At 39.8% G+C, this 27,571-nt stretch overlaps 1 protein-coding gene across 1 annotated transcript in view; it reads left to right on the plus strand.

Moving 5' to 3' along the window:
• TEC (tec protein tyrosine kinase) overlaps nt 1-27,571 on the plus strand; it is a 110,680-nt gene that overhangs the window by 69,465 nt on the left and 13,644 nt on the right. The window contains exons 5-13 of the mRNA XM_006872672.1: nt 2,324-2,364; nt 3,874-4,049; nt 9,506-9,571; nt 12,532-12,586; nt 17,704-17,783; nt 18,931-19,064; nt 19,941-20,015; nt 20,933-21,104; nt 21,237-21,453. Of these exons, the coding sequence (XP_006872734.1) occupies nt 2,324-2,364; nt 3,874-4,049; nt 9,506-9,571; nt 12,532-12,586; nt 17,704-17,783; nt 18,931-19,064; nt 19,941-20,015; nt 20,933-21,104; nt 21,237-21,453 (1,016 nt within the window). The remainder of the gene's footprint in view (nt 1-2,323; nt 2,365-3,873; nt 4,050-9,505; nt 9,572-12,531; nt 12,587-17,703; nt 17,784-18,930; nt 19,065-19,940; nt 20,016-20,932; nt 21,105-21,236; nt 21,454-27,571) is intronic.

The following is a 27,571-nucleotide window of genomic DNA, read 5'->3' on the forward strand; positions in this document are numbered from 1 at the left end:
TGAGCGTTGATAGTTGATCCGAGAAGAATGAAGTCCTTGACAAATTCAATCTTTTCTCTGTTGATAACAATTTTGTTTTTGGTCCAGTGGTGAGGATTTTTGTTTTCTTTACATTGAGATGTAATCCATACCGAAGGCTGTGCTCTTTGATATCCATCAGTAAATGTTTTAAGTCTTCTTTACTTTCAGCAAGCAAGGTTGTATTATTTGCATATGGCAGGTTTTTAAGGAGTCTTCCTCCAATCCTGATGCCACGTTTTTCTTCAAGCTTAGTATTAGTTTGTATAAAATCTATCTTGCCATAAATAACAACAAAAACTAGAGAAATGTTACGTCAGCCTGATGTAATAAGCCAGTGGTGGTGGGTGGCCTGTGAATGAAAGGTGTCACTCTACAAATGGATTGCAGGGTCTGCTCCAGTTCTAGTTGTCTCATCCTTGCAACAGAAAAGAGGAAGTTAACAAGGGTGCCCAGGGGAAAAGTTTTAAGTGGAAGATCTAAAAATGATACTATGAGTGTGGTAGAGCATTGTGGTTGTTGTTGTTCAGTGATGTTGATTCTGACCCATAGCAACCCTGCTTTGGGTTTCCAAGGAGTGGCTGGTGAGTGTGAACCACTGACCTTGTGGTTCAAACCGACCTTGTGCTCTAGTGCTTTATCCCACAGTGCCATACCAGAACTCTGTGATAGAGCATACAGCAGTCAAAATTATGAAAAGTTCCTAGATATTATCAAACATCGTAAAGCAATGAGGAGCTGGACCTGGGGGCTCAGGACCATAGCCTCAGGGGACACCATGGTCAGTTGGCATAAAACAAAACAATGTCTGCAAAAACAATGTGTTACATCCTGCTTGTGCTAATAGTGTCTGGGATCTTGAAAGCTCATGAACTGCTATCTAAGGTGCACCTATTAGTCTCTCCATGTGTGGGAGAAGAAGAGTGATTAGCATCGAAGAGACTTGGAATCAGTTAGTCCAATGGACAAAGGGAACTTGTAAACCTTAGTCTACGTGACTCTGACAGCAGAAGAACCAGGTGGTACCTGGTTACCACTATCAACTGTCCTGAAAGGGATCACATTAGAGGATCACAGATAGAGTGGGAGAAAATGTGGAACAAAACTCAGAAAATTAGAAAAAAGACTGGGTTTACTGATCAGAAAGAAACAGGAGGAATCTGAGATTATGGCCCTCAACCACCTTCAAGTCTGGAAAGGAAATCATCTTTGTGGCCCAATTTTCAGCCAAGCAGTAGATAGATTTATAGTGGGGACAACAACACTAGCAAGGTATGCTCACCATGAAATGGTCGATCATTCCAAATCAAAAGGGCAACCTTTTTTCCCACAGGACGAAGTTGAGAAGGGATAGGAAGGTGGGTGGAATTCAAATAGGAACCACAGAGAGGAAGTGGGATACCGCTTGTTGCATGGCGGGGATTGAAGTGTATGATTTGTTGAATGTAAAGCTGATGATCTTGTCTGTAAACCTTCACTCAATTCACAATTAAAAATAATAATAATAATGACATACAATTTGTACAGAGAGCTCTTTAATTTGAATTTGGTCCCTGGTCACATCTAGCTGGGAACTAAAGGCTTTAACTGGGTGCAGGTGCTTACCAGAAATCTAGTACTGTGGGCTAGAGAGGAGAAGGCAGACCGCCAAAACTTAATCATCTTTCTTGGTATTCTCTTTCATTTTTTTTCTTCATTGTTGATTCAACAAGAATTGTTAAGTATCTGATCTGTGCAGTGGTGGGAGATACAAAGAATAAAACATGTGGTATTTACAGTCTACTTGTTGTTGTTGTTAAGTGCTGTGGAGTCAGTTCCAACTCATAGCTACCCTATAGAGTTTCTGAGGAGCGGCTGGTGAACTTAAACAGCCAACCTTGCAGTTCAAACGGCTTTGCAGTCTGATGAATTAACCCACAGCTCTACACCAGGACTCCACAGTCTACTTAGGAAGACAGAAATACAAACCAGCTCTAAAAGACGGCCGGGATGAATTCTGTTCTAGGATCATGGTACAAACAGCAAGCACCAGAGTGAAAGCATGAGAGTGGGCTTGTCGTCTTTGTGTTTGTGCTAACATCTCCTTACTGGTGTGGTGCTGTGGGCTAATGCGTCAGACTGCAAAGTCATTTGAACTACATGGTCGGTTGTTCAAGCTCACCATCTGCTCCTTGGAAACCCTATACAGGGTTGCTATGGGTCAGAACTGACTCAATGGCATTTAACAACAACAACCATTATCTTGTTTGTATTGATTGTTGGTACATAGCATTTTTGACCTGGTTTCTGTTGATGTCATTTTCAGGTATAAGAAAAGCACTACCTCCCGCACCAGAAATAAAGAAGGTAGGAGGGCTGGACTTTCTGGAAGCATTTGTGGTTTACTGAAGATGCTCTTGCTTACTCTTGTGACAGCTTTTCCTACCCAGGGACATACTTAAGGAGCTCTGATAGCATAGTGGTTACGAGTTGGACTGCTAACCTCAAGATCAGCAGTTCAAAACTATAGTCATTCTGTGAGAGAAAGATGACGTTTTCTGCTCCTGCAAAGATTTATACCCTCAGAAACCCTATGCAGGGTTACTATGAGTCAGAACTGACTCCATGACATATAACCACTACCACCAGGTTCATGTTTAATATCAAACGTAGATGAGTTATCATCTATTTTGATTTTTTTCTTGATGTCAAGATTAATTTAATTGTATCCTAGTCTCTCAGTTGTTGTTGAGAGCTGTTGAGTCGACTCTAGCTCATAGCGACCCTGTGTTGTGGTTCCGAGAAGCAACTGGAGAACCTGAACCACCGACCTTGTGGTTCAAACCATCCTTACAGTCCAGCACATTAACCTGTAGCACCACATGTTATCAGTGGGGCCTTGTATTTTGGCTTCAACAGTTATATTAGAAGCACACAGCTTTAAAGGGATGTGTCCATTTTAAAGCTCAGTGTTAGGACAGAGGAGTGACCTCAGTGCCTTGGGGAGTGAGCTATAATGAAGAAAACGTGCACTCCGGACAAGGCAGCACCTAATCTGCGTCTGATATGCTTGACTTTGGCGGGTTACTTAAATCATTGTTTTCTCAATTGCAAAATGGAAATGATAGAAAGCTATTTCATGGGGAAGGTATTAATGATACATGAGGGAAAAAATGTGTTCGGTACTAAGCAGTGTGCCACGCTCACAGCAGGCACAAAGAAGTCTGAATTCTCTTGAGTGGGAAGAGACCTGATAAAAGACCCCACAGTGAGCTTTTTCTTTATTGCAGACCATTTGTGTTGTTGTTGTTGTTAAGTGCCGTGGCGTCGGTTCCAACTTACAGTGACCCTGTGTAGGGTTTCCAAAGTGTGGCTAGTGAGATTGGATCACCAACTTTGCAGTTCAAACCAAACTTGCAGTCCAGCGCATTAACCCGCAGAGCCACACCAGTACTCCATTTGCATGGTTGTTGTTTTTAAGTGCCATCGAGTCAGTTCCAGCTCATAGCAACCCTGTGTAGGGTTTCCGAGGAACAGCTGGTGTTCAAATTGAACTTGCAGTCAGTGCATTGACCTGCCCCTTAATCCTCTTGGCTTCTACTCACATATCACTCCCTCCTCTCCCTGAAAATCTATCCCTGAAATTGAGAAAAAGCTTTTTCATGTTGAATGACAGCTTTTGCTCATCTCTTGTATTCTGAAACCCATGAGTGATCCAGTAGTATCTTCAAACTCGCAGGAAGGGACACCAGATTATATTAAGTAAATTTGAGGCTTCCGCTTGATTCTATAGTGATGTGTAAATCATTTAATGCTTTCCTTCAGACAAACAGAATACTTTACTCTCAAACATCTTTTTCTTTGTCTTTTTTTTAGCGACGGCCTCCCCCGCCAATTCCACCTGAAGAAGATGATAATAGTGAAGAAGTAGTTGTTGCCATGTATGATTTCCAGGCGACGGAAGCACATGATCTCAGATTAGAGAGAGGCCAAGAGTATGTTATATTAGAAAAGAATGATGTTCATTGGTGGAGAGCAAGAGATAAATATGGGTAAGTATTCTCTGTTTCTTTTTGTGTATATAAGGTAGGAGTTTAGTGTTGAATAAGAGGAGGATAAGCTATGCTATCCTGCAATGAGAGTAGATCACGTGGATGTAAATGAAATTGACCATTAATGCTTTGTAGTAACACAATGTACTGTTGATGGTCATCTATACATGTAAATTGATCAAGTATACTTTTTCTTGCATTACACTGGTCTCCCACTCATCCATTGTATGTTTTATTTTGACCTTGGAGGAGATTATACTTTATGATGTCCTTTCCCCATTTCTAGCACCTGTGAAGTAAGTACAATATTTTCTTGCAAACAATGGGCCCATGTATGTAATGCACCCACGTATATGACACTTGGAAATGATGAAATTAGCTAAAACAGTTCTATATATGGCACATATTATTTATGTATAAAAACCAAAAATTTTTCTAATATATAGTCTATCTCAATTTTTTCTTATAATCATAATGTATATGATTTTTATATAAGTTTAATTATAAAGTATAGTCTATATTTACATATATAAGGTAGATACAAATACATGCCAGGTTTAAACAGCAAGCATTATATAGGAGTCCTCATGTGGCACTGTATGATAAGCATTGGACCGCAAGATTGATTTGAACTTCAGGATCAGCGGTTCAAACCCACCAGCCACTCTTTGGAAGCCCCATATAGGGTCGCTATGAGTCAGAACAAACTAGACAGCACTTAACAACAACAACAACATTATTTATATAATAGCTAGAGATATCAAGGGATTAAACCGAAAGCAGAAGATAATATACAAAGGAAATAGTGAGTCTTTTCAACTTTATTGTAGTGTAAGTGTCTTTTAGGCATTATTATTAAGAAAACTACCTCCTGTGCTTACCACTGAAATATAATCCATTTCCCCTCTACAATCATTCATGATCTAGACTAAGCAGATTGCTTCTTCATAGTGTCATTTGATTTTAGTGTCATTGGATTTCCTTGAACATGTCAGTTAGGCTGGAAGCTGGATCACAGTAGTTGGTGATTAGTATATCTCCTACTTTTAATGATGCTAAGAATGCTCCTTAGAAGCCAGGATGGCCAGACTTCGTCTCTCACACTCCGGACATACATATATTATCAGGAGGAACCAGGCCCTGGAGGAGAACATCATGCTTGGTAAAGTGGAGGGTCATTGATAAAGAGGAAGATCCCCAACGACATGGATTCACACAATGGCGGCAGCAGTGGGCTCAAGAGTAACAGCGATTGTGAGGATGGCACAGGACCGGGCAGTGTTTTGTTCTATTGTACATAAGGTTTTGTGAGTTGGAACCTACTCAATGGCACTTCAAGATTGCTCAGCCTTGTTCTTCCATCATAAAGTTCTTCATTCACAGTTCACCGAATTCTTTTGGCATCCATTAATAATTGTGACTTAAATCCATTACTTCATTGTTGTTGTTTTTGTTAGGTGCCATCGAGTCGGCTCTGACTCATAGCAACCCTGTATAGGGTTTTTAAGGAGCAGCTTTTGGGTTTGAAGTGCTGACCTTGTGGTTCTCAGTCTAGTGCTTAGTCTATAGCACCATATATTACTTTATTAGGGGTTTAAAAAAAGGGTCATTTAAAAATTCTATCCTTCCATCCACATTTATGAACTTCTCTAAAGAACTGCCTCATTAGCCGGTTGATTTCGTTAATACAGAAAAGTCAAGAAGAATGCTTGTTTCTTTCCCGTTAGCAATTTTCAGACTAATGAGTTGGTGATTGAGCTTCCTCTGGTGATAACAGTGATAACCAATTATTTCTTTTAATGCTGTTATGGATGCTTATATATTTCATTTGTTTTAATTCATTGCAGTTAGTATTCTTTTTGCTTCAATTGTTTCACTTGTTCCAGGGGGATCCCCTTTAATCTAGAGATCTCATTAATCTTCCTTGCAATATGACTCAATAAAATTACTTTTCTTATGTTTTTCTTAGCCAGACCTGCGATTTAGCATATTCCCAAGGAATGCTAACTTCTTTTAGTCAGAAATGGTAGTTAGAGATAATAGTCAAGATACTGGGGTCCTGGTATGATGCTATAGGATAAGCACTGGACTATTTACCCCAAGGCTGGTGGTTCAAATCCACCAGCTGCTCCTCAGAAACCCTATACAGAGGTGCTATGAGTTAGAACTGACTTGACAGCACTTAACAACAACAACATTTGGGATACTAGAATTTTAAATGCTACCAGATCATCATTGCTTTTAGGCATTTCTCAGTATATTGTTGTGGTTAGGCGCTGTCGTTGGTTCCAACCCATAGTGTCCCTATAGACAACAGAATAAAACACTGCCCAGTCCTGTGCCCTCCTCACAATTGCTGTTACATTTGAGCCCATTGCTGCTGCCACTGTGCCAATCCATCTCACTGGGGATTTCCCTTTTTTTCACTGACCCTCCACTTTACCAAACATAATGTCCTTCTCGAGGGCTTGGTCCCTCTTGATAATATGTCCACCATATGAGAGATGGTATTTCCAAAAACCTCATATGCATGTGAAAGCTGGACAGTGAATAAAGAAGACCATAGAAGAATTAGCACATTTGAGTTATGGTTTTGGAGGAGAATATTGAAAGTGCCATGGGCTGCCAAAAGAACCAATCTGTTTTGGAAGAGGTGCAGCCAGAGTGCTCCTTGGAGGCCAAGATGGCCAAACTTTGTCTCTTGTACTTTGGACATATTGTCAGGCGGGACCAGTCACTGGAGAAGGATATCATGTTTGGTAAGGTGGAGGGTCGGAGAGAAAGAGGAAGACCCCCAATGAGATGGATTGGCCAAGTGGCAGCATCGATGGACTCAAGCATGGCAACAGTAGTGAGGTTGGACCAGGATCGGGCAGTGTTCTGTTCTGCTGTGCATAAGGTTGTTATGGGTCAGTACCGACTCAATGGCACCTAACAACAACAACATGAAAGATGAAGTCTGGCCACCTAAGGAGCATTCTGGTTGTACTTCTTCCAACACAGATTTGTTTGTTCTTCTGGCAGTCCATGGTTCCTTTAATGTTTTTCTCCAGTACCATAACTCCAATGCATCAGTTCTTGTACAGTCTTCCTTATTCGTTGTCCAACTTTCACATGCATATAAACAACTGAAAATACTATGGCTTGAGTCAGGCTTATTTAAGTTTTCAAACTGGCATCTTTGTTTTTGAACTTTGGTACATTAGTGCCGCACCAGTACATTGTTTTTGTTGTTGTTGCTGTTGGGTCGGTTCCGATGCATAAGCCATTCAGTATAGAGTTTCTGAGGAGCAGCTGGTGAGTTTGAACTGCCAGCCTGTGGTTCAAACTGATCTTTTGTCCTGTGCTATACTGCTGCACCATACCAGCACTCAATAAGTACATTGTTGTTACATGTCTTCAGGTTGGTTCCAACCCATGGCAACCCTGTATATAGGGTTTCTGAGGAGCAGCTGGCGAGCCTGAACTGCTGATCTTGCAGCTCAAACTGACTTTGCAGTCCAGTGCATTAACACACAACACCACGCCACATGTATACACACATTTCTACATATGTGTGTATGTATATATATATATGTATATATATACATATATATATATACATTATTGTTGTTATTAAGTGCCATCAAGTTGGTTCTGAATCATAGCACATTGTTGTTGTTGTTGTTTTTAAGTGTTGTTGAGTTGGTTCTAACTCATAGCGACCCTGTATAGGGTTTTTGAGGAGCAACTGGTGGGTTTGAACTGCTGAACATGCTGCTCAAACTGACCTTGCAGTTTAATGCATTATCCTGGAGCGCCACACTAGGACTCCTCATAGCACATACATATGTATGCATTTTCCATGTCATTCATATATATATATGTATATATGCTTAAGTCTTTGTGTGGTGCTGTAGGATAAGCACTGGACTGCTAACTACATAGTTAGCAGTTCAAACCCACTCCTTAGAAACCCTGTTCACATCCTTACAAGTTGGAACCAACTCAATAGCACTTAACAACAGATACTCATAAATTATGAGTTTCTGCTAATTTTCAAATTCAGATTTAGAATTACAAGATTTTTACTCTATTCTTTGAGTTTATGTATTTTATAAAAATCATGACTCCTACCAACATTTGAGTGATTCTTAAACTTTTGTTTTCACACGAATCTGTTGGAGTAAAATTTCAGATTCCTTGGGCCTGTCACAGATCTTCTGATCTCAAGTCTCTTGTTGTTGTTGTTAAGTGCCGTTGAGTTGGTTCCGACCCACAGCAACCCTGTACAGGGTTTCTGAGGGTGTAAATCTTTACGGGAGTAGAAAGCCTGATCTTTTTCCCGCGAAGCAGCTGGTAGTTTCAAACTGCTGACCTTAAAGTTCGCAGCCCGATTCATAACCACTACGCTACCAGAGCTCCTTCTGATCCTAAATCTCTTAGTACCCAAGAATTTGGCTTTTTAACAGGCAAGCTCTCCTCAAGATCCTGCACTAGGTTGTTAAGATAGAAAATTCTTGGGTCATATTCCAAGATTTGAAATTGTGAATTCTGAAAAGCCTTGTGGAATATTGGGGAAAGTTCTGGACCTACTCATAAGTCCAAAGTTCAGGTTTTAGACCTGTTGCCTGATAGCCTTGGAACCTGGGAAAATCTTTTCATTTTCTAAGTGTTGATTTCCTCAGTAGAAAATGGGTGCAGTAATGCCTATTTGGAGTCGTGGTGTGGCACTATGGGTTAATGTGCTGGACCACAAAGTCAGTTTTAATCACAAGGTCAGCAGTTCAAGCTCACCAGCCATTCCTTAGAAACCTTATACAGGGTCACTATGGGTTGGAACTGACTCAATGGCACTTATCAACAACAACAACAATGCCTACCTACCTCAGAATTTTTGTGAGGATTAAATGTGGAATTATTTTATAAACTTTCAGATGCTATACGTGTCTAGAATTATTAGAATTCTGTTTGCGTTGTATATGTAGATTTAGGAAGCATTATACTTTAATTAGGGAGTCCTGGTGTGGTGCTGTGGGTTAATGCGCCAGACTGCAAAGACATTTGAACTGCAAAGTTGGTTGTTCAAGCTCATTAGTTGCTCCTTGGAAACCCTATACAGGGTCGCTATGGGTTGGAGCCGACTCAATGGCACTTCACAACAACAACAACATACTTTAATTAGGGAGTGCTGCTGGCACTGTTTGGATAAGCTTTGAACTGCTAACCACAGGTTAGCAGTTAAAATGTACTGTAAGCCTCTTGGAGGGGGAAAGATGAGGCCTTCTGATTCTGTAAAGACTTACTGTCTTGGACCCCTATATAGGGTCACTATGTGTTGGAACCAAGTTGATGGTGCCCAGCACCAACATGCTTTAATTATCTTAGGAAGGCAGTCATCTTTGTTTCTTTTTAAAACTGTCCAGTTAAAGTAGTTGCAGACTTTATCTAAAGTTTTTTTTTTTCTTTTTTTCTAGGTGTGAAGGATATATCCCAAGTAATTATGTAACAGGGAAAAAATCGAACAACTTAGGTCAATATGAGTAAGTAAATGTTTGCCTTGTGAATGGGGAAAACCAGATAATATTTTCCTTTTCCTAATAACACAAGTCATTTTAAAGATCAATGGATATTTTTCAATATCTTTAAAAGGTAGATGCTTTTAACATACCTTTAATATGACTGCCTAACGTAGTAAAAGGTTTTGTGAGGATGTGTTTCTATAATAAATTTACCTGAAGGGACTATGTATGGGTAGAGTTTCACAAACATGTGCAATTGAATTGATTTTAAACAGAGGTTGTAAGGAAGACTGTAATATTCACAGCTTACTTGGATTTTGAAACAAGATAATCCATTCGTTTGTTCATGCACTAGGGTAGCCCTGCTGGTGCAGTGGTTACGTGCTTGGCTGGTAACTGAATGGTTGAACCCACCAGCTGCTCCGTTGCAGACAGGTGTAGCAGTTTGCTTCCATAAAAATCCTGAGTAATTCTACTTCATCTAATAAGGTTGCTATGAGCCAGAATTAACTCTATGGCAGTGGGTTTTTCCACTCAAGAAACAGAAATATACTTTTCCAGAGTGGCCTTTCGAAGAAACGTGTTTTCTTTTTCTTTCTGAATATATTATAAATATATGATTATTGTATTTTTCTGGGGGCTTCAAATAGTTTGTGGAAAAACTCCATTGTCTTTAATTAATTTTTCTACAAACTTTTCCAAGTCCCCTCATATAGAAATCGGTAAATAAGAAAAAACAATTACTCATCAGTCAAGCAGAGATGACTACTGTCAACATTAGTGGGTTCCCTGTCAATGTTTTAAAAAACTGAATTATGTTTAAAAAAACTGAATTATGCTGTATATATGGTTTTATAACTTTATGTTACTTAATGAGTTACCGTGGGTATTTAGCTGCAAGAGGTAACATGTTACCTCTTCCAGTTAAATATTCTTTGAAAACATTTTCATAGCGGCATTACATTTCACTTAGTCATAATTTCATAAGGTAGCTACAGAGACTTCAGCATTTATAAGGTCATGGGTGTACAAACAGGCATATAGCACAAGGATGTTCAATAATTTATGTAATAATTTCCCTATTAGGCTGGCACTAGGCTGTTTTAGTTACCTTTATTATATAGAAATGAATGGAATCATCTCTTCCTGTTTATTTTCTTAAACTAGATCTCTTAAAACGTAAGTGTTAGTCCAAAGGCTATGTATGAACTTTTTGATCTGTGAATGAACTGATATGAAGTCACTGGGTGCTTCAAATGGTTAATGCTCTCAGACGTCAATCAGAAGGTTGGATGTTCAAATCTACCAAGAGGCATCATGGAAGAAAAGCCTGGCAATTTAACTCCAAAACATTTGGTCATTGCAAACCCTAGGGAGTATCATTGTATGCTGATACACATAACTATCTGAGTAGACTTGACAGCAAGATTTAAAAATTTTTTTATAATGAACTGATGCATGCTCACAAAATACTTTCCAGAAAGGAAGCCCCATTTGTATGCCAAGTAGCAGTATGTGGCCAGGTGTAATACAAGGTTCACATATACCAAACATTCTTTTGTGGTCATTCTGAGGTAGTGTATATCAATGCTTAACTCACTTCCTTAAGAAAAAGAAAACCAACATAATCTTTTTCCTCTATTGATGTCAGTTTTTGCCACATTGTTGTTGTTGTTAAGTGCTGTCGAGTCGATTCCAACCCATAGCGACCCTGTACAGGGTTTCCGAGGCTGTAAATCTTTACAGGAGCAGAAAGCCTCATCTTTCTCCCGTGGAGTGGCTGGTAGTTTTGAACTGCTGACCCTGAGGTTCACAGCCCGATTCATAATCACTACGCTACCAGAGCTCCTTTAGTGTGCCTTAAAATCTAGAAAAAGATGACTAGGTTTAAAAAGTCACATCACTCTCTTATTTTAACAATATGTGCCAAAAATAGCCTTTTTGTTCTTAAATATGTCTTAGGGAAATTTAGCAATATCCTTAAAATTAAGGAAGATGATAAGAGGTGAAAACTTGGACTTGATTTTAAGTCAGGGTGACTGAGAGCTAAGTGATCATTTGGGGAGGAGGGGATTGGAAATTGGATAGTCCTTATCGAAATCTGAGAACTTCCCTTATGACTCACAGGATTTCAAATACAGATCTTAGAGAATGAAGTTTATGATTTATTGCCTTGTGATTTGTGCTGTAGCCTTAATTTGGAAAATGTTTCTGTTCTGAGGCACTCTTCTCCTCTCCACACTCAACTGAGCTTGCACCGAGTGTGCTCCCTGGCTCGGAGGCCTGTTGATATTCTGTCCAGAGGTCAGGGTTTCTACCTACACAATCTCTCTAGGAGTCTGTGAGTCAAAGGCCAAAGAACATACCATCAGACCACTTTGTTTGATCATTTTGGTTGGTCTTCAGTTTTGAACTTATTGGATGATTTTTTTGTGGATAAGGGCTCTTCACCATGGTCTTAGACCCTAAGACTTCAAATGTTCCACCACTGGTGGGATGGAGCCTTGAGCTAAGATTTCATTTGAATTGAAGTCAAAAATGTAAAGTGACATTTTAGGCATGTTTGACTCTTATGGAGTAAAATTAATTTTTTGCTATAGTTATAATAGTGAGGAATTGGAAATAATAAAAATGGTGTACATAAGTCATGATACATCCATACAATTATCTATAGAACTGTACTGATTTATAAAGACATCTCTCATAGACTGTTCTAAGAATAATTCAGGCTATGATATAGCAAGGATAGTTTGATATCACCTTTATAAAAAACTGAAAGAGTATGTATATATGTTTTCATAAAAAATATGAGTAGGAAATATATATCAAAATGTTAGTGGTAGTTGTGTCTTGTTGAAATTTCTTGTTCTATATTTATTATGTTTGCTGTTGATGAGGAATATCACTTTATTAATCCTAAAGATTAAATTTAAAATGCATTTTTGAAAACCCAAGTCCTTCAATGTAACTTTCCTGTTTAGGTGGTATTGCAGAAATATGAATAGAAGCAAGGCAGAGCAACTCCTCAAAAGTGAAGTAAGTGTGTATACTTCTTTCATGGGTTTGCTTTCAGCACAAATGAATATTGATGATTCCCTAATGAGTAGTTCTATGGAGCTCTGTTTTTAAGCCTAAAAAAAGACGTAACTATCACATCAGTAAAGATGTGAGCTAGAATCTTTGTTTTTTCCTAAATCATTTAAAAGTGAGTATGACTGTGATATATATATATATATATATATATATATATATATATATATATATACACATACATATATAATAGGTGATTTTTTCTGTATTCTCTTTCCTACTGATTAATTGTTAGCTGATGTGGTGCTGTAGTATAAGCACTGGACTGCTAACTGCAAGTTCAGCAGTGCAAATCCACCAGCCCCTCCTTGGAAACCCTATACAGAGTTGCTGTGAGTAAGCACCAATTCAACGACATTTAACAGCAACAACAACCTTGATAATACTGAAATATTGTCTTCCCTTTTACTTAAAAAAATTTTTTGTTGTTGTTGTGGTAAAATATACACGGGGGCTTCAAAAAACTAGAGGCAAAATTCCATTTTCTTTTCATTTGATTTTTCCATGAACTTTTTGAAGTCCCTTCAAAGCCTTTGCCACTTCAACCATTTTATGGGTTCCATTTAGTGACATTATTTACATTCACTATGTCATGCAAGCATCAACATTATTTCCAATTTGTTTTTCACTGCCTTTAACATAAACAAAGTGACTCTTAAGGAAAACTCCCCCATTCTACCCTCTCCTCCATCCCCTTAACCACTAATAAACTTTGACTTCTGTGATTTTGGCTATTTGGGATAGTTCACACACATGGGTCATACAGTATTTGTCTTTTTGTGTCAGAGCTATTTCACTCAACAAATGTTTTCACGCTTCATCTGTGTCGTAGCAGGTATCAGGGCTTCATTCTCTTTATGGCATTCTGTGTCAGTTCCAGGACTCCTGGTGTGGTGATGTAGGATCAGGACTGGACTGTGAACCACATGGTCAGCAGTTCAAACCCACCAACTGCTCCTAATAAACCCTATACAGGGTTTGCTATGAGTCAAAACCAACTCAAGGGCACTTAAAAACCACAACATGTCTATTCCATGAAGCTATTTGTTTTTCAAATAATTTACATTAGCATTATGTGGTATTTAAAATAATATTTTAACAATAGATTGAATTATCTTTAGAAATAAATATATTTAAATTCCTATACTTTAAAAGCTAAAAGCTAGAATGTAGTATAGAGGAAACAACACTGGACTGAGTAAGAAGACTTGAATCTAGCTTTGACTTTCTAGTCTAGTTTCCACATCTGTAAGACAAAGAGCTTGGATTAGAAAACAATCTCTAAAATTCTCTGTATTGATGATTTAGTTATTCTACTTAACAGTAGTAAGGAGCTCTGGTAGCGTAGTGGTTACAAATCGGGCTGTGAGCCACAAGGTCAGCAGTTCGAAACTACCAGCTGTTCCGTGGAAGAAAGATGAGGCTTTCTGCTCCCGTAAAGATTTACAGCCTTGGAAACCCTGTTCAGGGTCCCTATGAGTTGGAACTGACTCCACGGCACATAACAACAACAACAGCAACATAATCATACAAAGGAGCTCTGGTAGTGTAGTGTATTACGAGCTGAGCTGCTAACCACAAGGTCAGCAGTTCAAATCTACCAGCCACTCCCTAGAAGAAAGATGAGGCTTTCTACTCTCATAAAGATTTACAGCCTTGGAAACCCTGTACAGGGTTGCTATGAGTTGGAACTGACTCCACGGCACATAACAACAACAACAACAACTTAATAGTAGTACTAAACTCTGAAAGACATTCTTCCTCATTTTATGTCCTGCTTATTGCCACCAGTCAAGCTTTTGTGGAGTTGTTTTTTCTGTAGTCTATATTGTCAGGGGTCCTGGTTTGGCGCTGTGGGCTAATGTTTCAGACTGCAAAGTCATTTGAACTGCAAGGTTGGCAGTTCAAGCTCACCAGCTGCTCCTTGGAAACCTTATACAAGGTCGCTATGGGTCAGAATTGACTTGACAGCACTTAACAACAACAACAACAACATATTGTCAGGAGGGACCAGTCACTGGAGAGGGAGGGATATCATGTTTGGTAAGGTGAGAGGGACTGGGAGGGAAAAGCTAGGTTTCCTGGAGAAGCTGAGGTCTAGAGGACAATGGGGACTTAGTTAAGAAGGGGAATGGAAGTGCTACTCTGAGAAGACAGGCCAATGGGAACCCAGGACTATAGAGAAAAGAAACCCTTATACTTTGAAAAAGCAGAGAGATGAGAAGAGGAAGAGAAGCCACGCCTCCTGAGAGCAGGGCTCAGAAACCCCTGGTTTCACAGGTAAGCACTGAGATGCAGCTCAGAGGCTGGCCAGCAGAAGGTTACAAAAGGCAAGTGGGGCATTTTAAAGTTCCCCACAGGCCAGTTCCTCTCCAGTTTGAGTGGTTGTCCCTCTAGGAGCCGGACAGCCAGCCTCGGCCTTGTTTGCTGCCCACCAGATTTATCTAGCAGCAGAACTGGCTTCAGAAATGGCCCAAAGCTTCCATCCTACCACACAGAGAGCTGTGCAGAGATGTAGATGCAAAGGAATTTGAAAATGGAGGAAAATATAACATGAAGAGCCTGAGAGTTTAAAATATGTAAATTCCTCCAGCCACTCTCAGGGCCAGCTGCAAAAAAGGGCAGCAACATGGCCAGTGGACGGGAAGATCTATAAAGCATTTCCCCAACGGTTCATCCCTAAAGTCCAGGAAGTAGGTAGAGTGAATATGAGCAAACCTATTTCACAGGTGAGGAAACTGAGGCTCGAGGATATTAGGGAAAGAGAAGGGCAGTTGGTCACAAAGTCCTTGAGCACATGTATGGGGGAAGGAGACAATGGAAGCCTCATGTCAGCATGACAGACTGGATTTGTGACCCTGGACAAGATTGTTCCTACTGTGCCTCAGTGTCCAAATCCATTTAGTGAGGAGTAGGCAGGAAGGAGCTCTGGTAGCGTGGTGGTTACGAATCGGGCTGCGAACCTTAAGGTCAGTGGTTTGAAATTACCAGCTGCTCCGCGGGAGAAAGACGAGGCTTTCTACTCCCGTAAAGATTTATACCCTCGGAAACCCTATACAGGGTCACTATGGGTCGGAACCGACTCGATGGCACATAACAACAACAACAACAACAAGGTGAGAGGGTCAGAGAAAAAGAGGAAGACCTCCAGCAAGATAGATTGGCAAAGTGGCAGCATCAGTGGGTTCAGGCATGGCAACAATTGTGAGGTTGGCCCAGGACCGGGCAGTGTTTCGTTCTGTTGTGCTATGAATCAGTACCAATTCGATGGGATGGCACCTAACAACAACAACAACAACTTAAAGAAATCAAGAGCAGGTTGACTTTGTTTGATTCAGATTCTTCTGTGGTCTACTTTATTCATTCTCCAACTTCACATGCTTATGAAACTTTTGAAAATACCATGCGTTTGGTTCAGGTGTACCTTAATCCTCAAATTGGCATTCTTTGTTCCTCAACATTTTAAAGAAGTCTTTTGCAGCAGGTTTGCGTACTGCATTATGTCATTTGATTTCTTGACTGCTGCTTTCATGAGCACTAATTGTGGCTCCAAGCAAAGTAAAGTCTTTGGCAACTTCAATCTTTTCTCCATTGATCATGATGTTATTCACAGGCCCAGTTGAGAGGATTTTTGTTGTCTTTACATTGAGGGAATGAAACCTATTAGAACATATTAAAACAGAATAAATTCTCAATAAACAATATCCTTTTTAAGTTCCCTTGCTGTTGTTTAGTGCCGTCTAGTCAGTTCTGACTCATAGCGATCCTATAGAAGGTTTTTGAGGAGCAACTGGTGGGTTTGAACCATCAATCTTGTGGTTAGCAGCTCAGTGCTTATCCATCATATCACACCAGGACTCCTTTAAGGTCCCTGGGTGGTGCAGATGGTTTGCACTTGACTGACGTGGTGCTGTAGGATAAGCACTGAACCACAAGGTCAATTTGAACTGCAAGATGGTGGTTCAAACCCAACAGTTGCTATGAGTTGGAATGGCACCTAACAACCACACTAAACAGAAGATTTGCGGTTCAGATTCACTCAGTGGCTTGGCCAAGAGAACCCTATTGTGAAGTTCTACTCTGTAACACAGGGGTTGCCATGAGTAAAAATCAACTCAATAGCAACAAATACTAGAAATTTTATTAGTTCAATTAATTATAATTGTTATTATATCATATTCCTTTATAATTACTTATAATAATACATGCTTACTGTCCCTAATTTTTTTTATCAGATTTGTTTGTGAGGTCTTATTTAATTTTGTTATTTCTACCTATGCATGTGTAAGAGTAATATTTGCTTTCTTTTTCAACTATTAATCATACTTTTCATCTTAAGTTGATTTAAATGCTACAGATAGATCGCCTTGCTTTTTGCTGAGAGGTAGTTGTGGTTTGTGGCTTCTATTTCTTGATCTTCAGTTTGGAACCTAATGGGGATTTATCGTCTAGTCATTTTGTGTGATTTCTGCCTTCAGATTTTTTTCTGCATGAGTTACTTATTCCTCCACCTCTTCTTTTATGAAGAGTGAAACTAAACATTGACTTTCAAGGGGATTAAGGATTTTAAAATATGCTTTTATAAAGAACACTGATACATTTGCAAGAAAAACATTATGTGGATAGAAATGATCAATGAGTCCAATTTCAAAGCTTATAACAAATCTTAGTAATGTACAGAATGAAACTCAATCTCTAAGAAATATATTTTTCCATAACAATTTTCCCCCATGTCCAGGACCTAAAGGAATTATAAAGTCCTGTGTGTTGGTTGTAGGGGTGCCTTTAGAGATTATCATGTTGAAATGTCTCATACCAGTGTGTGTGAGGGAGGATTTGTGATTGTGGGAATTGTGAAGGAGGCTTCATTAGTCTCAGAGCCTATTAATGTGAAGACTAATAGAAAATCAGAGGAATTGGAGAATCCAGGAGTACAACTACAAAGCAGATTTTTCCAGCAAAGGAGAATCCTTTGTAAATCTAAAGATTGGGTTCTGGAATCTTCTTGGCATTAATATTTGTTATTGAATGTTTAAAAAGAAATTCCTGTCCTTGGCTTTTAGGATAAAGAAGGAGGCTTTATGGTCAGAGATTCCAGTCAGCCCGGCATGTACACAGTCTCTCTGTATACAAAATTTGGAGGGTAAGTAGCCCTGCTCTATTTTGCCAATTTAGAATTTTTGTTTGAACTTCCTGTAGAGTTTATATGTTTTCCTAATTTTCAAAAATTATGCTGCATCTCAGCGTTAAAGGAGAAGATCTGATCTCAATTTCTAAATCCTATGCTATTTTCCTGTACTTACAGTTTCAGTCTTTCCCCCATGATTTCCTTTATTTCTATCTTTGAGAATGACTGTAGAAACTTTATTAACATTCAGAAAATAGTTACTATGAGTGAAGCTGAACCCTAAGGATACCACAGTGCAGAGCAGACACAGGCCTGTCTTAGGGGCTACAGAGAAGCAAGCAGGCAGTCATGGCGCTGTGTGAGTGTCATGGTAGGGGACAAAGCTGGGATCTGGCAGTGCTTAGGGAGCACAGACACATCTGGGTTAGTCCTAAAAAGTGACACCCAAGCTGAAACCTGACAAATGAGGCAGCAAACGTTGGAAGGAGGGGAGAGTTTCTGATGAAAAAGCTGCCAGTGCAAGGTCCCTGAGGTGAGAGAGGAACTGAAGTATTGCAGTGAAGGGTGGAGGAAGAAGACTGGAGAGATTCAAGAAAGGCTAAGTCATACCCATGTTGCACAGTTTCAGCTTTCTCACTAAGAGCAAAACAGAGTTCTCCCCAAAGGGTTTTTTGAGAAATGAAACCTATACTTTTATAAGTTTAATTTATTCACTTTTAGTGGAATAGTGCTCTAGGCTTCACCACGTTTACATTGTTGTTGTTAAGTCCCATTGAGTTGGTGCTGACTCGGAGTGACCCTGTATAGAGTTTCCAAGGAGCAGCTTACGGGTTTGAACTGCCGACCTTGTGGTTTGTAGGCCAGTGCTGAGCCTACAGCATCACATCAGGACAATAGCAGGAACATATAGCAGTTATTAGCTGTTTTCTGTTTAAAACTGTTCAACTGATGGAGTTGAAAATATTCTCTTCATGGAGTCAAGTATGTGACCAGTGACCTCTTCAAAAACTTCTACCTGGCTATCTTGAAAACTGAAGTTGAGAAGAGCATGTGGGAAAATAAAGTCTGTGCAGGGAGTCAAAGGGGCCATAGCTAGAAAACATTAAAGAATGAAGTTGCATTACTCCAATTTAGTTCTGACACATTTTGTCTTTTGTTACAGAGAAGGTTCATCGGGTTTCAGGCATTACCATATAAAGGAAACGACAACATCTCCAAAGAAGTATTACCTAGCAGAAAAACATGCGTTTGCTTCAATTCCTGAGATTATTGAATATCATAGACACAATGCAGCAGGTAAGTGAACTGTTAAAACCTCTTTAAATTTTTAAGTAGTTTCTAAAATGATCAGGCATGATCCCCGATAAACACTATAGTATTTAAAAGAAGATCTTGTTGAATGAATAAAAGTATGGATATAATTTTAATTTTGTATGTTCCCTAAAAATGTGCAGAAGGGTAGGATCATAGTCTTCCTTCCAGCTTCCCTTTCTGCCTTCCCACACCACCCACCTCCCTGCTTCCCCTTTTGCCTTTCTGCCTTCCTGTCTTTTTCCTTTTTGCTACCACTGCAAATCATAACTTCATTTTTAAAGATTTTTTGCTAATTAAATGATGGGCTGCTAACCAAAAGGCTGGCAGTTTGAACCCACCAGCCGCTCCCTGGAAGAAAGATGAAGCTCTTTGCTCCTATAAAGATTTATAGTCTCAGAAAGGGTCAATTTAAGTCAGAAATTACTCCATGGCAAATGGTTTTCTTGCTATGACCCCTTGTGGAACCCTGGTGGCACAATGGATTAAACATTGGGCTGCTAACCAAAAGGTTGTCAGTTCAAACCCATCAGCTGTTCCTGGGAGAAAGATTTGACAGTCTGCTTCTGCAAAGGTGTAAACCTAGGGAGCAGTTTTACACTCCTGTCGGATCGCTGTGAGTCAGGATTGACCTCAGTGGCCGTGGGTACTGCCCCTGCTATCCCCCTGCATGAATTTGATTTCCCCCCTCCCCACATTCTTCTTCACTTTGCTGTGAATAGCTCTATGTTGTATGGGCACACAGAAGGTGGTCGATACATGAACGATGATTGAACTTTAGAACGGAGTTTCCAGTTAAGCGCTTAACCATTCAAAGCAACTGAGAATGAATTCAACTGCAATATTCTCTTTGTTTTCTAGGGCTTGTCACAAGGTTACGGTACCCAGTCAGTATAAAAGGGAAGCATGCACCAACTACTGCTGGATTCAGCTATGGTAATTCTTATTGTTTAGCTGCATTGACTAATTGTCCTTGAAAAGAATTGATCATCACAAGACAAATTACAATATCAAATCTCACACAACGGAACTGTTTTTATAGCCTTGTAGTATGTTGTTTTTATTTTAGATAATTATGCTTACAGCCGTAGTAACCATAGGTTTTCTACTTTCATCATTATTCATAATGTGATAGAAAACTGTCTGTCAATTAAAAATAAGCTTTAACATTTAGAAAATAAATCAAAGCTTTTGTTGGTTACTCACAGGAATGTAAGGATGGGAGCAGTAGAGAAGTCATCCAACTTGATTGTCTTTGTTGCTTCGGCAAAAGCTTTTTTAAACAGAAGGTTAAATTATTTTTGATGTCGCTTGGTGCAAACAGTTTGTCCTGGACTATAACCGGAAAGTTGAATACACCCAAAGTTACTATAGAAGAAAGGCCATAAAAGATTACAACCAAAAAAACGTGGTGAAGCAGTTCTGCTCTGTCCCACATGGGTCATCGTGAGCCACAATTAAGTCAATGGCAACATTTTTGGTTTGGATAAAATCTTTCCAACCTGATGGAATTAAAAGAAGAAGAAATAAAAACTAGAGGGAAAGAGTGGCAAAGGAAGAAGTACTTTAAAAAAAAAAGATTAAAAGAGTATCATTAACTTTCAAGCAGTATTATTCTTGGCCTAAGATGTGGCATCTTGTTGCCATCTTGAGATCACTGGGTTGTACTGTGACAGCTAAGATGGCAGATGTCCCTTCCAGGGGTGGAAAGCCACCCTTGGTAGTTTAGAGATATGTTACAGCTCTTTTCTGGTGACTGTAACTTTGAGGGTGAGCTAGCTTGGCTCTAGTTTCTTTGTTCCGCACTGTGTTCTCCTTATGAAATGTTGTCACTTCCCCCCTCTGCCTTTCAGAAAAATGGGAGATTAACCCGTCAGAGCTGACCTTCATGAGGGAACTGGGGAGTGGACTGTTTGGAGTGGTACGGCTTGGCAAATGGCGAGCGCAGTACAAAGTAGCTATCAAAACCATTAGGGAAGGTGCAATGTGTGAGGAAGACTTTATAGAAGAAGCTAAACTCATGATGTAAGTTGTTATCTGCTTTCCTGTTCCCCGTTTTTTAAAATGAAAAAGTGGCCCCTCACTAGCTAGTTTTTTTGGTTGTTTTTGTTGTTTTTTTCCTGTACTAACTATATATATGTGTATCTGCCTTGCCAGGAAGCTGACCCACCCTAAGCTAGTACAGCTTTATGGCGTCTGTACACAACAAAAACCCATTTACATTGTTGCTGAATTCATGGAAAGGGGCTGCCTTCTGAATGTCCTCCGACAGAGACAAGGTCATTTTAGCAGAGATGTGCTGCTGAGCATGTGTCAGGATGTGTGTGAAGGGATGGAATACCTGGAGAGGAACAGCTTCATCCACAGAGATCTGGTAAACCACTCAGTCACTGGCTGAATTCTTTTCTAACACTGAGTCAACAAGTGAACAATGATGGATTCATACTCAGTTTTGCCCTTAACAACATTTTAGTTTTAAACTTGCTAAGTATTTGTTTCCCCACAACTTTATAGAAAAAAAAAGCAAAGTCCAATATTTGTGTAGTTTATGTCTCCAAACAAATTCCCTTGCACTCATCATTCAATCTTCATATGAATCCAATGAGATTTATACTCACCATGGAATGATTAATCATTCAAAATCAAAAAGGACAAAGTTGAGAAGGGATGGAAAGGTGGGTAGAATGCAAACAGGAACCACAGGGAGGAAGTGGGATAAGGGTTGTTGCAGAGAAGGGTTTGCAATCATTGAGATGAAATAAAGAGTATGATTTGTTGAACATAAAACAGATGATCATGTCTATGAAACTACTCAAGTCACAATAAAAGTTTGAAAAAAAAAAAGGCATCCCATGAGATAGCTAGTCGTAGGATACTGTATTGCCATCAAAGATTAGCTTCAGGGAAGTAAAATGACTTGTCTAAAGTGATAAATGGACAAGTTTGGTTTGACTCTGATCCCCTGATGAAATTCCAAACTCTTTCTACCTCACACACTACAAGCAGAAACCGTAAGAGAAATCCTCTGGTTCATTTTCTCTGTTTCTTTAATTGTTGTTGTTGTTAAGTGCTGTTGAGTCGGTTTCAACCCATAGCGACCCGTATAGGGTTTCTGAGGAGCAGTTGGTGAGCGAGAACTGCCGACCTTGCAGTTCAAATGGCTTTGCAGTCTGGCACATTAACCCACAGCACCACACCAGGACTCCATTTCTTTAATTAGTTGGGGGAAAATGGCAGCCCATGTTAACACCAGAAAGGAAATATTCTGTTACTGGTTCAAAATGATTGTGACACTATTTATTTTAGTTCTAACTTTCTTCCATTCAAGTCTGGGCCCATTTCTTCTGGAGTAATAGCTGAGCCTATATTTACTAATTACTTGAGATAGGCATTGTATAGCGTAGTGGTTATGAATCAGGCTGTGAACCACAAGGTCAGCAGTTCAAAACTACCAGCTGTTCCGTGGGAGAAAGATGAGGCTTTCTGCTCCCGTAAAGATTTACAGCCTTGGAAACTCTGTACAGGGTCACTATGAGTCAGAACTGACTCCAAGGCACATAACAACAACAACAACAACAACAAGTCATTTACAAATATAAACTTGTTTAATCAGCATAACAACTTGAGGAAATAGATTATTATTCCCATATTGCAGATGAGGAAACTGAGGCACAAAGAGGGTAAAATGACTTGCCTAGTGAATGGTAGAGCCGGGGTTTAAGCCCAGGGTGTTCTGCAGAGGCTGCTATGTTGTGCTGAGAGCATGAGAGAGAGTTGAGTTGGAGAAGAAAGACTTGATTTCCGAGGGTATTCTGGGACAACAACCTAATCACTCTTAGACTGCTTCCACTTCTGTAAACTCTGAGTTCTAATATTACTCTGCTCACATGACTCTTTAAGGAACAACTTATCTGATTGGGGCACAGGGATTTGTCAAATCAAAGATACGATGTGACCAATTATTATTGTCATCCTGTTCAGTGATGGCAGAACACATTGCTGTCAGATTGAAACTCATGAACTATGTACCTTCCTCTTTTTTTGTACTTTTGAAACCAGTGAAAAACGAAGGTTTGTGTGGGTGTGGCAGACTCTACCTGTCTACATAGATCATATCTTGGTGAAAGCAATATTTTATATTTTTATTCCTCTGATAATGGTATGTTTGTGACAAGTGTTTTGATAAAACAGTTAAAAACTGAGAAGCACATAGTTTGAAATATTCTGTGAATAGTTCTTCCAGTTTCCTATCTGATATATATCATTGAAATTGGACGCAACACTAGAGTCTCAAGTAAAGGCATTACTGTAGCTTTCTGCTCAGACTCTGAGGGCTGGGCTGTTCATAACAGGAAAGCTCAAATGAACAGTGGCTTCAACTGGGTAAAAGACAATTCCCCTTTAACAGTGAAAACGTGGGAGAAAGATGTGGCTGTCTGTTTCCGGAAAGATGCATAGCCTTGGAAATCATGTGAGGAAGTTCTGCTCTGTCGTGTAGGGTTGCTATGAGTTAGAACCACTTCCACAGCAGTGTGCTTTGATTAGCATGTGCCCTAGTGGCACAATTGTTAAGCACTTAGCTGCTAACTAAAAGGTCAGCTGTTTGAACCATGGAAGAAAGATGTGACAGTATTCTTTCATAAAGATATACCCCAGAAGGGTGGATGGTGGTGGTGATGATGTGCCGTGGCGTTGCTTCTGACCCACAGTGACCCTGTACTGGGTTTCTGAGGCTGTAAATCTTTATGGGAGCTGAAAGCCTCCTCTTTTTCCCACAGAATGGCTGGTAGTTTTGAACTGCTGACCTTGAGGTTAGCAGACTGATTTATAACCACTATGCTACCAGAGCTCCTTCAGAAGGGTGGATAGTGAGACTTTATCTGACAGTCCCAGGAGAAGGACATCGTGCTTCGTAAAGTTAAGGTCAGAGAAAATGAGGACGACCCCCAGCAAGGTGGATTGACAGAGCACACTCAAACACAGCAGTAATTGGGAGGATGGTGCTGGGCCGTATTTCACTCCAGGGCTGTTCACAGGGTTGCCATGAGTCAGAACCTACTCGATGACACCTAACAATGACAACAATATTGGAATTAAAAAAAAGACTTGAAGAAGTTCAGTTTTGAGTGCATAAACCACAGAGTAAACAGGGACCCACATTCACCCTTCTGCTAGTTGTAGGCTATGTTCCCTGTCCTTGTCATTGGTGTCCGCTTACTCCATTGCATCTAAGTTCCTGCAGCAGGATGGCAGACATGAAAGATGGTTGTGCCCCTTTACTTATAGAGACTTCTAGAAGTCTCATGTAACACTTCCCTTATATCGCATTGGTTAGAACTTGGTCACAAGTCCATTCCTAGCCTAAAGGGAGGTTAGAAAGTGTAGTCTTTTGTTACAGACAACTATGTGCCAGCTAAAAATCAAGGTTCTGTTATGACATTTAAAAAAAAGGATGTTGAGATGGGAAGCTGTCAGACTATGACATGGTGAGGACATTTAAGGACGTAAGCAACCCCATTAGTACAAACTTTGCATTGGGGTGTCTGAGATTCTTGGACTTTTCTACCTCTCTTTCTTAACCTGAAAAATATTGATACCTAACAGGGATGGGCAACTTGGACATTGGCTACCCAAAATGGGGGCAGGGGACGGCCTTACAAGCTTTCAAGAGGGAGCCGTGATCCAGAGGGCACGGAAGGAAGGTAAAATCTCCACTCAGTCGTATCCAATCTATCTGGACGGGACTGATGAAAGGAGATGGGGATAGCACTCATATGGTACAATAGTGAATAATTACTATCAGAACTGACTGTGAGGGTTGGAAATGTAAAGGTAAGTGTTTTGTAGCAAAAGGAGGGGAGTGATTGACTTTGCAGTCCAGGAGCAGAGGTCCCTGGGACCATCAAGGGAGAAAAGCGGAGTGCGGAACCCAACCCAGAAAAACAGTGATGCCAGAGATGGAGGCAGAGACGATGACGTGGAGAGATGGAGTGGCTGGGAACTCTAGACCCAGAGAGGGAGAGGGGCTGTGTGCTGATGACCACTGTGTGCAGGGTATACCCTTTGGTTGGTTGATGATGCATGGAGGGGATTGTAACCATGGCAATGTAACGGTATATGATAGGATGAATGTGAAGCTAGTGTTTTCCCATGTAAACTATCACATAATTCATAATAAAACATTGAAAAATAGAGGACTCTAGATTCAACTAAGAAGAGAAGGACTAAGAACTGGTGGTCAGGAGCAGACTTACAGAATGTGCCCTTTGGAGATGTAAATTATTATATATGCCTGAGTGGGTTTTTTTGTTTGTGTGTTTTTTAAAAAGCTAAAGTGGATAGAGAGAAATACTTTTAACTGATGGTATATGGGGGGGATTATAATCAATGTAATGCAACAAGTTATATTAATTGTTAAATGTGAAACTGGTGATGTACCCTGTAAACTTTCACTCAATCCACAATAAAAACCTTGAATTAAAAAAAAAAAAAAACATTAAAAAAAATCTGCTAATCTCACGGTCAGCAGTTTGAAACTACCAGCTGTTCCGCAGGAGAAAGATGAGGCTTTCTGCTCCAGTAAAGATTTACAGCCTCGGAAACCCTACACAAGGTCACGATGAGTCGGAACCGACTCCACAGCACATAACAACAACAACAACATCCTCATAAGAGTCCTGGTGTGGCGCTGTGGGTTAATGTGCTGAACTACAAGGTCAGTTTGAATTGTAAGGCTGGTGGTTCAATCTCACTAGCCACTCCTCAGAAACCCTAAACAGGGTGACTATAGGTTGGAACCAACTACACAGCACTTAACAACAACAACAACATCCTCATAGGGATAATCCTGAAGGACCCATGGATGATGAATGTGACAATCCTTTGTAAACATATGTGAAGTGTCTCACAAATGCAAAAAACCCTGATTTATTGATTCATTGTTCAACAGTAGGAATCAAATAGACCATACAACATCCCAAATGGCTTGCTTGAATCAGACTCCATTAATTAAGAATAAAATGTATACATATATACTTATAATAATTTGTTTTGCTAACACTGTTGTCAAGCTGAAACTGAAAACAATTAAAATAAATTCACGAGAGCCAAAATATGACCATGAGTACATCCCACCTGACTTTAGAGATCACCGCAAGAACAGACTTGATGCGTTAAATGCTAATGACTGAAGACCAGGAACACTGTGGAATGACATCAAGGACATCATCAGTGAAGGAAGCAAAAGGTCAGTAAAAAGATAAGAAAAAAAGACCAAAATGTATGTCAAAAGAAACTCTGGAACTTGAAAACAAAGGAGCTAAATCAACTGGAAGAAAGGAAATAAAAGAGCTGAGCAGAAACATTCAAAGGGCACCTCAAAAAGACAGAGTCAAGTGTTATAATGAAATGTTCAAAGGCCTAGAGTTAGAAAACCAAAAAGGAAAAACATGCACAGCATTTCTCAAGATGAAGAAATTGAAGAAAAAGTTCAAACCTGAGTTGCAATACTGAAGGATTCTATGGGCACAATGTTGAATGATGCATGAGAAATCAAAGGAAGATGGAAGAAATATACAGAGTCACTGTACCAAAACTAATTGGTCGATGTTCAAACATTTCATGATGTAGCATACGATCAAGAACCGATGATAATGAAGGAAGAAACTTAAGCTTCATTGAAGGCATTGGCAAAAAATAAGATTCCAGGAATTGATGGAGTACCAACTGAAATGTGTCAACAAACTAATGCAGTGCTGGAAGCACTCACTCGTCTTTGCCAAGAAATTTGGAAGACAACTACCTGGACAACAGATTGGAAGAGATCTATGTTTGTACCCATTTCAAAGAACGATGATTCAACACAATATCTTTAATATCACATGTAAGTAAGTTTTGCTGAAGATAATTAAAAATTGGTTGTAGCAGTTGCAAGAAAGTCAGGCTGGATTCAGAAGAAAGCATGGAATGAGGGATAGCACTGCTGATGTCAGATGGATCTTGGCTGAAAGCAGAGAACACCAGAAAGATGTGTACTTGTGTTTTATTGACCATGCAAAGGCATTCAACAAGAATCAGTACACCAAGATGTAGTCATTCAAACAGAACAAGAGGACACTGAATGATTTAAAATCAGGGAAGGTGTCCATTAGGGTTGTATCCTTTCACCATCCGTATTCAATTTATAGAGTCCTGATATGGTGCTGTAGGATAGGCACTGGACTGCAAGGTCAGTTTGAACTGCAAGGACAGCAGTTCAAGCTCACTAGCTGCTCCTCGGAAACCCTATATAGGGTCACTGTGAGTTGGAACTGACTTGAAGGCACTTAGCAACAACAATAACATTCAAGCTATATACTAAACACAAATAATATGACTTATTAAGAATCTGTGAGAGGGAGAACAAACAAGATGGCGGATCAGGTGGACATATAGCAGAGAGCTCCGCCAACAACAACACAGAATACCCGACCAAGCAGGCTCAGGGGATGGTC

This window comes from Chrysochloris asiatica, unplaced genomic scaffold (genome assembly GCF_000296735.1).
Source record: "Chrysochloris asiatica unplaced genomic scaffold, ChrAsi1.0 scaffold00209, whole genome shotgun sequence".
Taxonomy (NCBI): Eukaryota; Metazoa; Chordata; class Mammalia; order Afrosoricida; family Chrysochloridae; genus Chrysochloris; species Chrysochloris asiatica.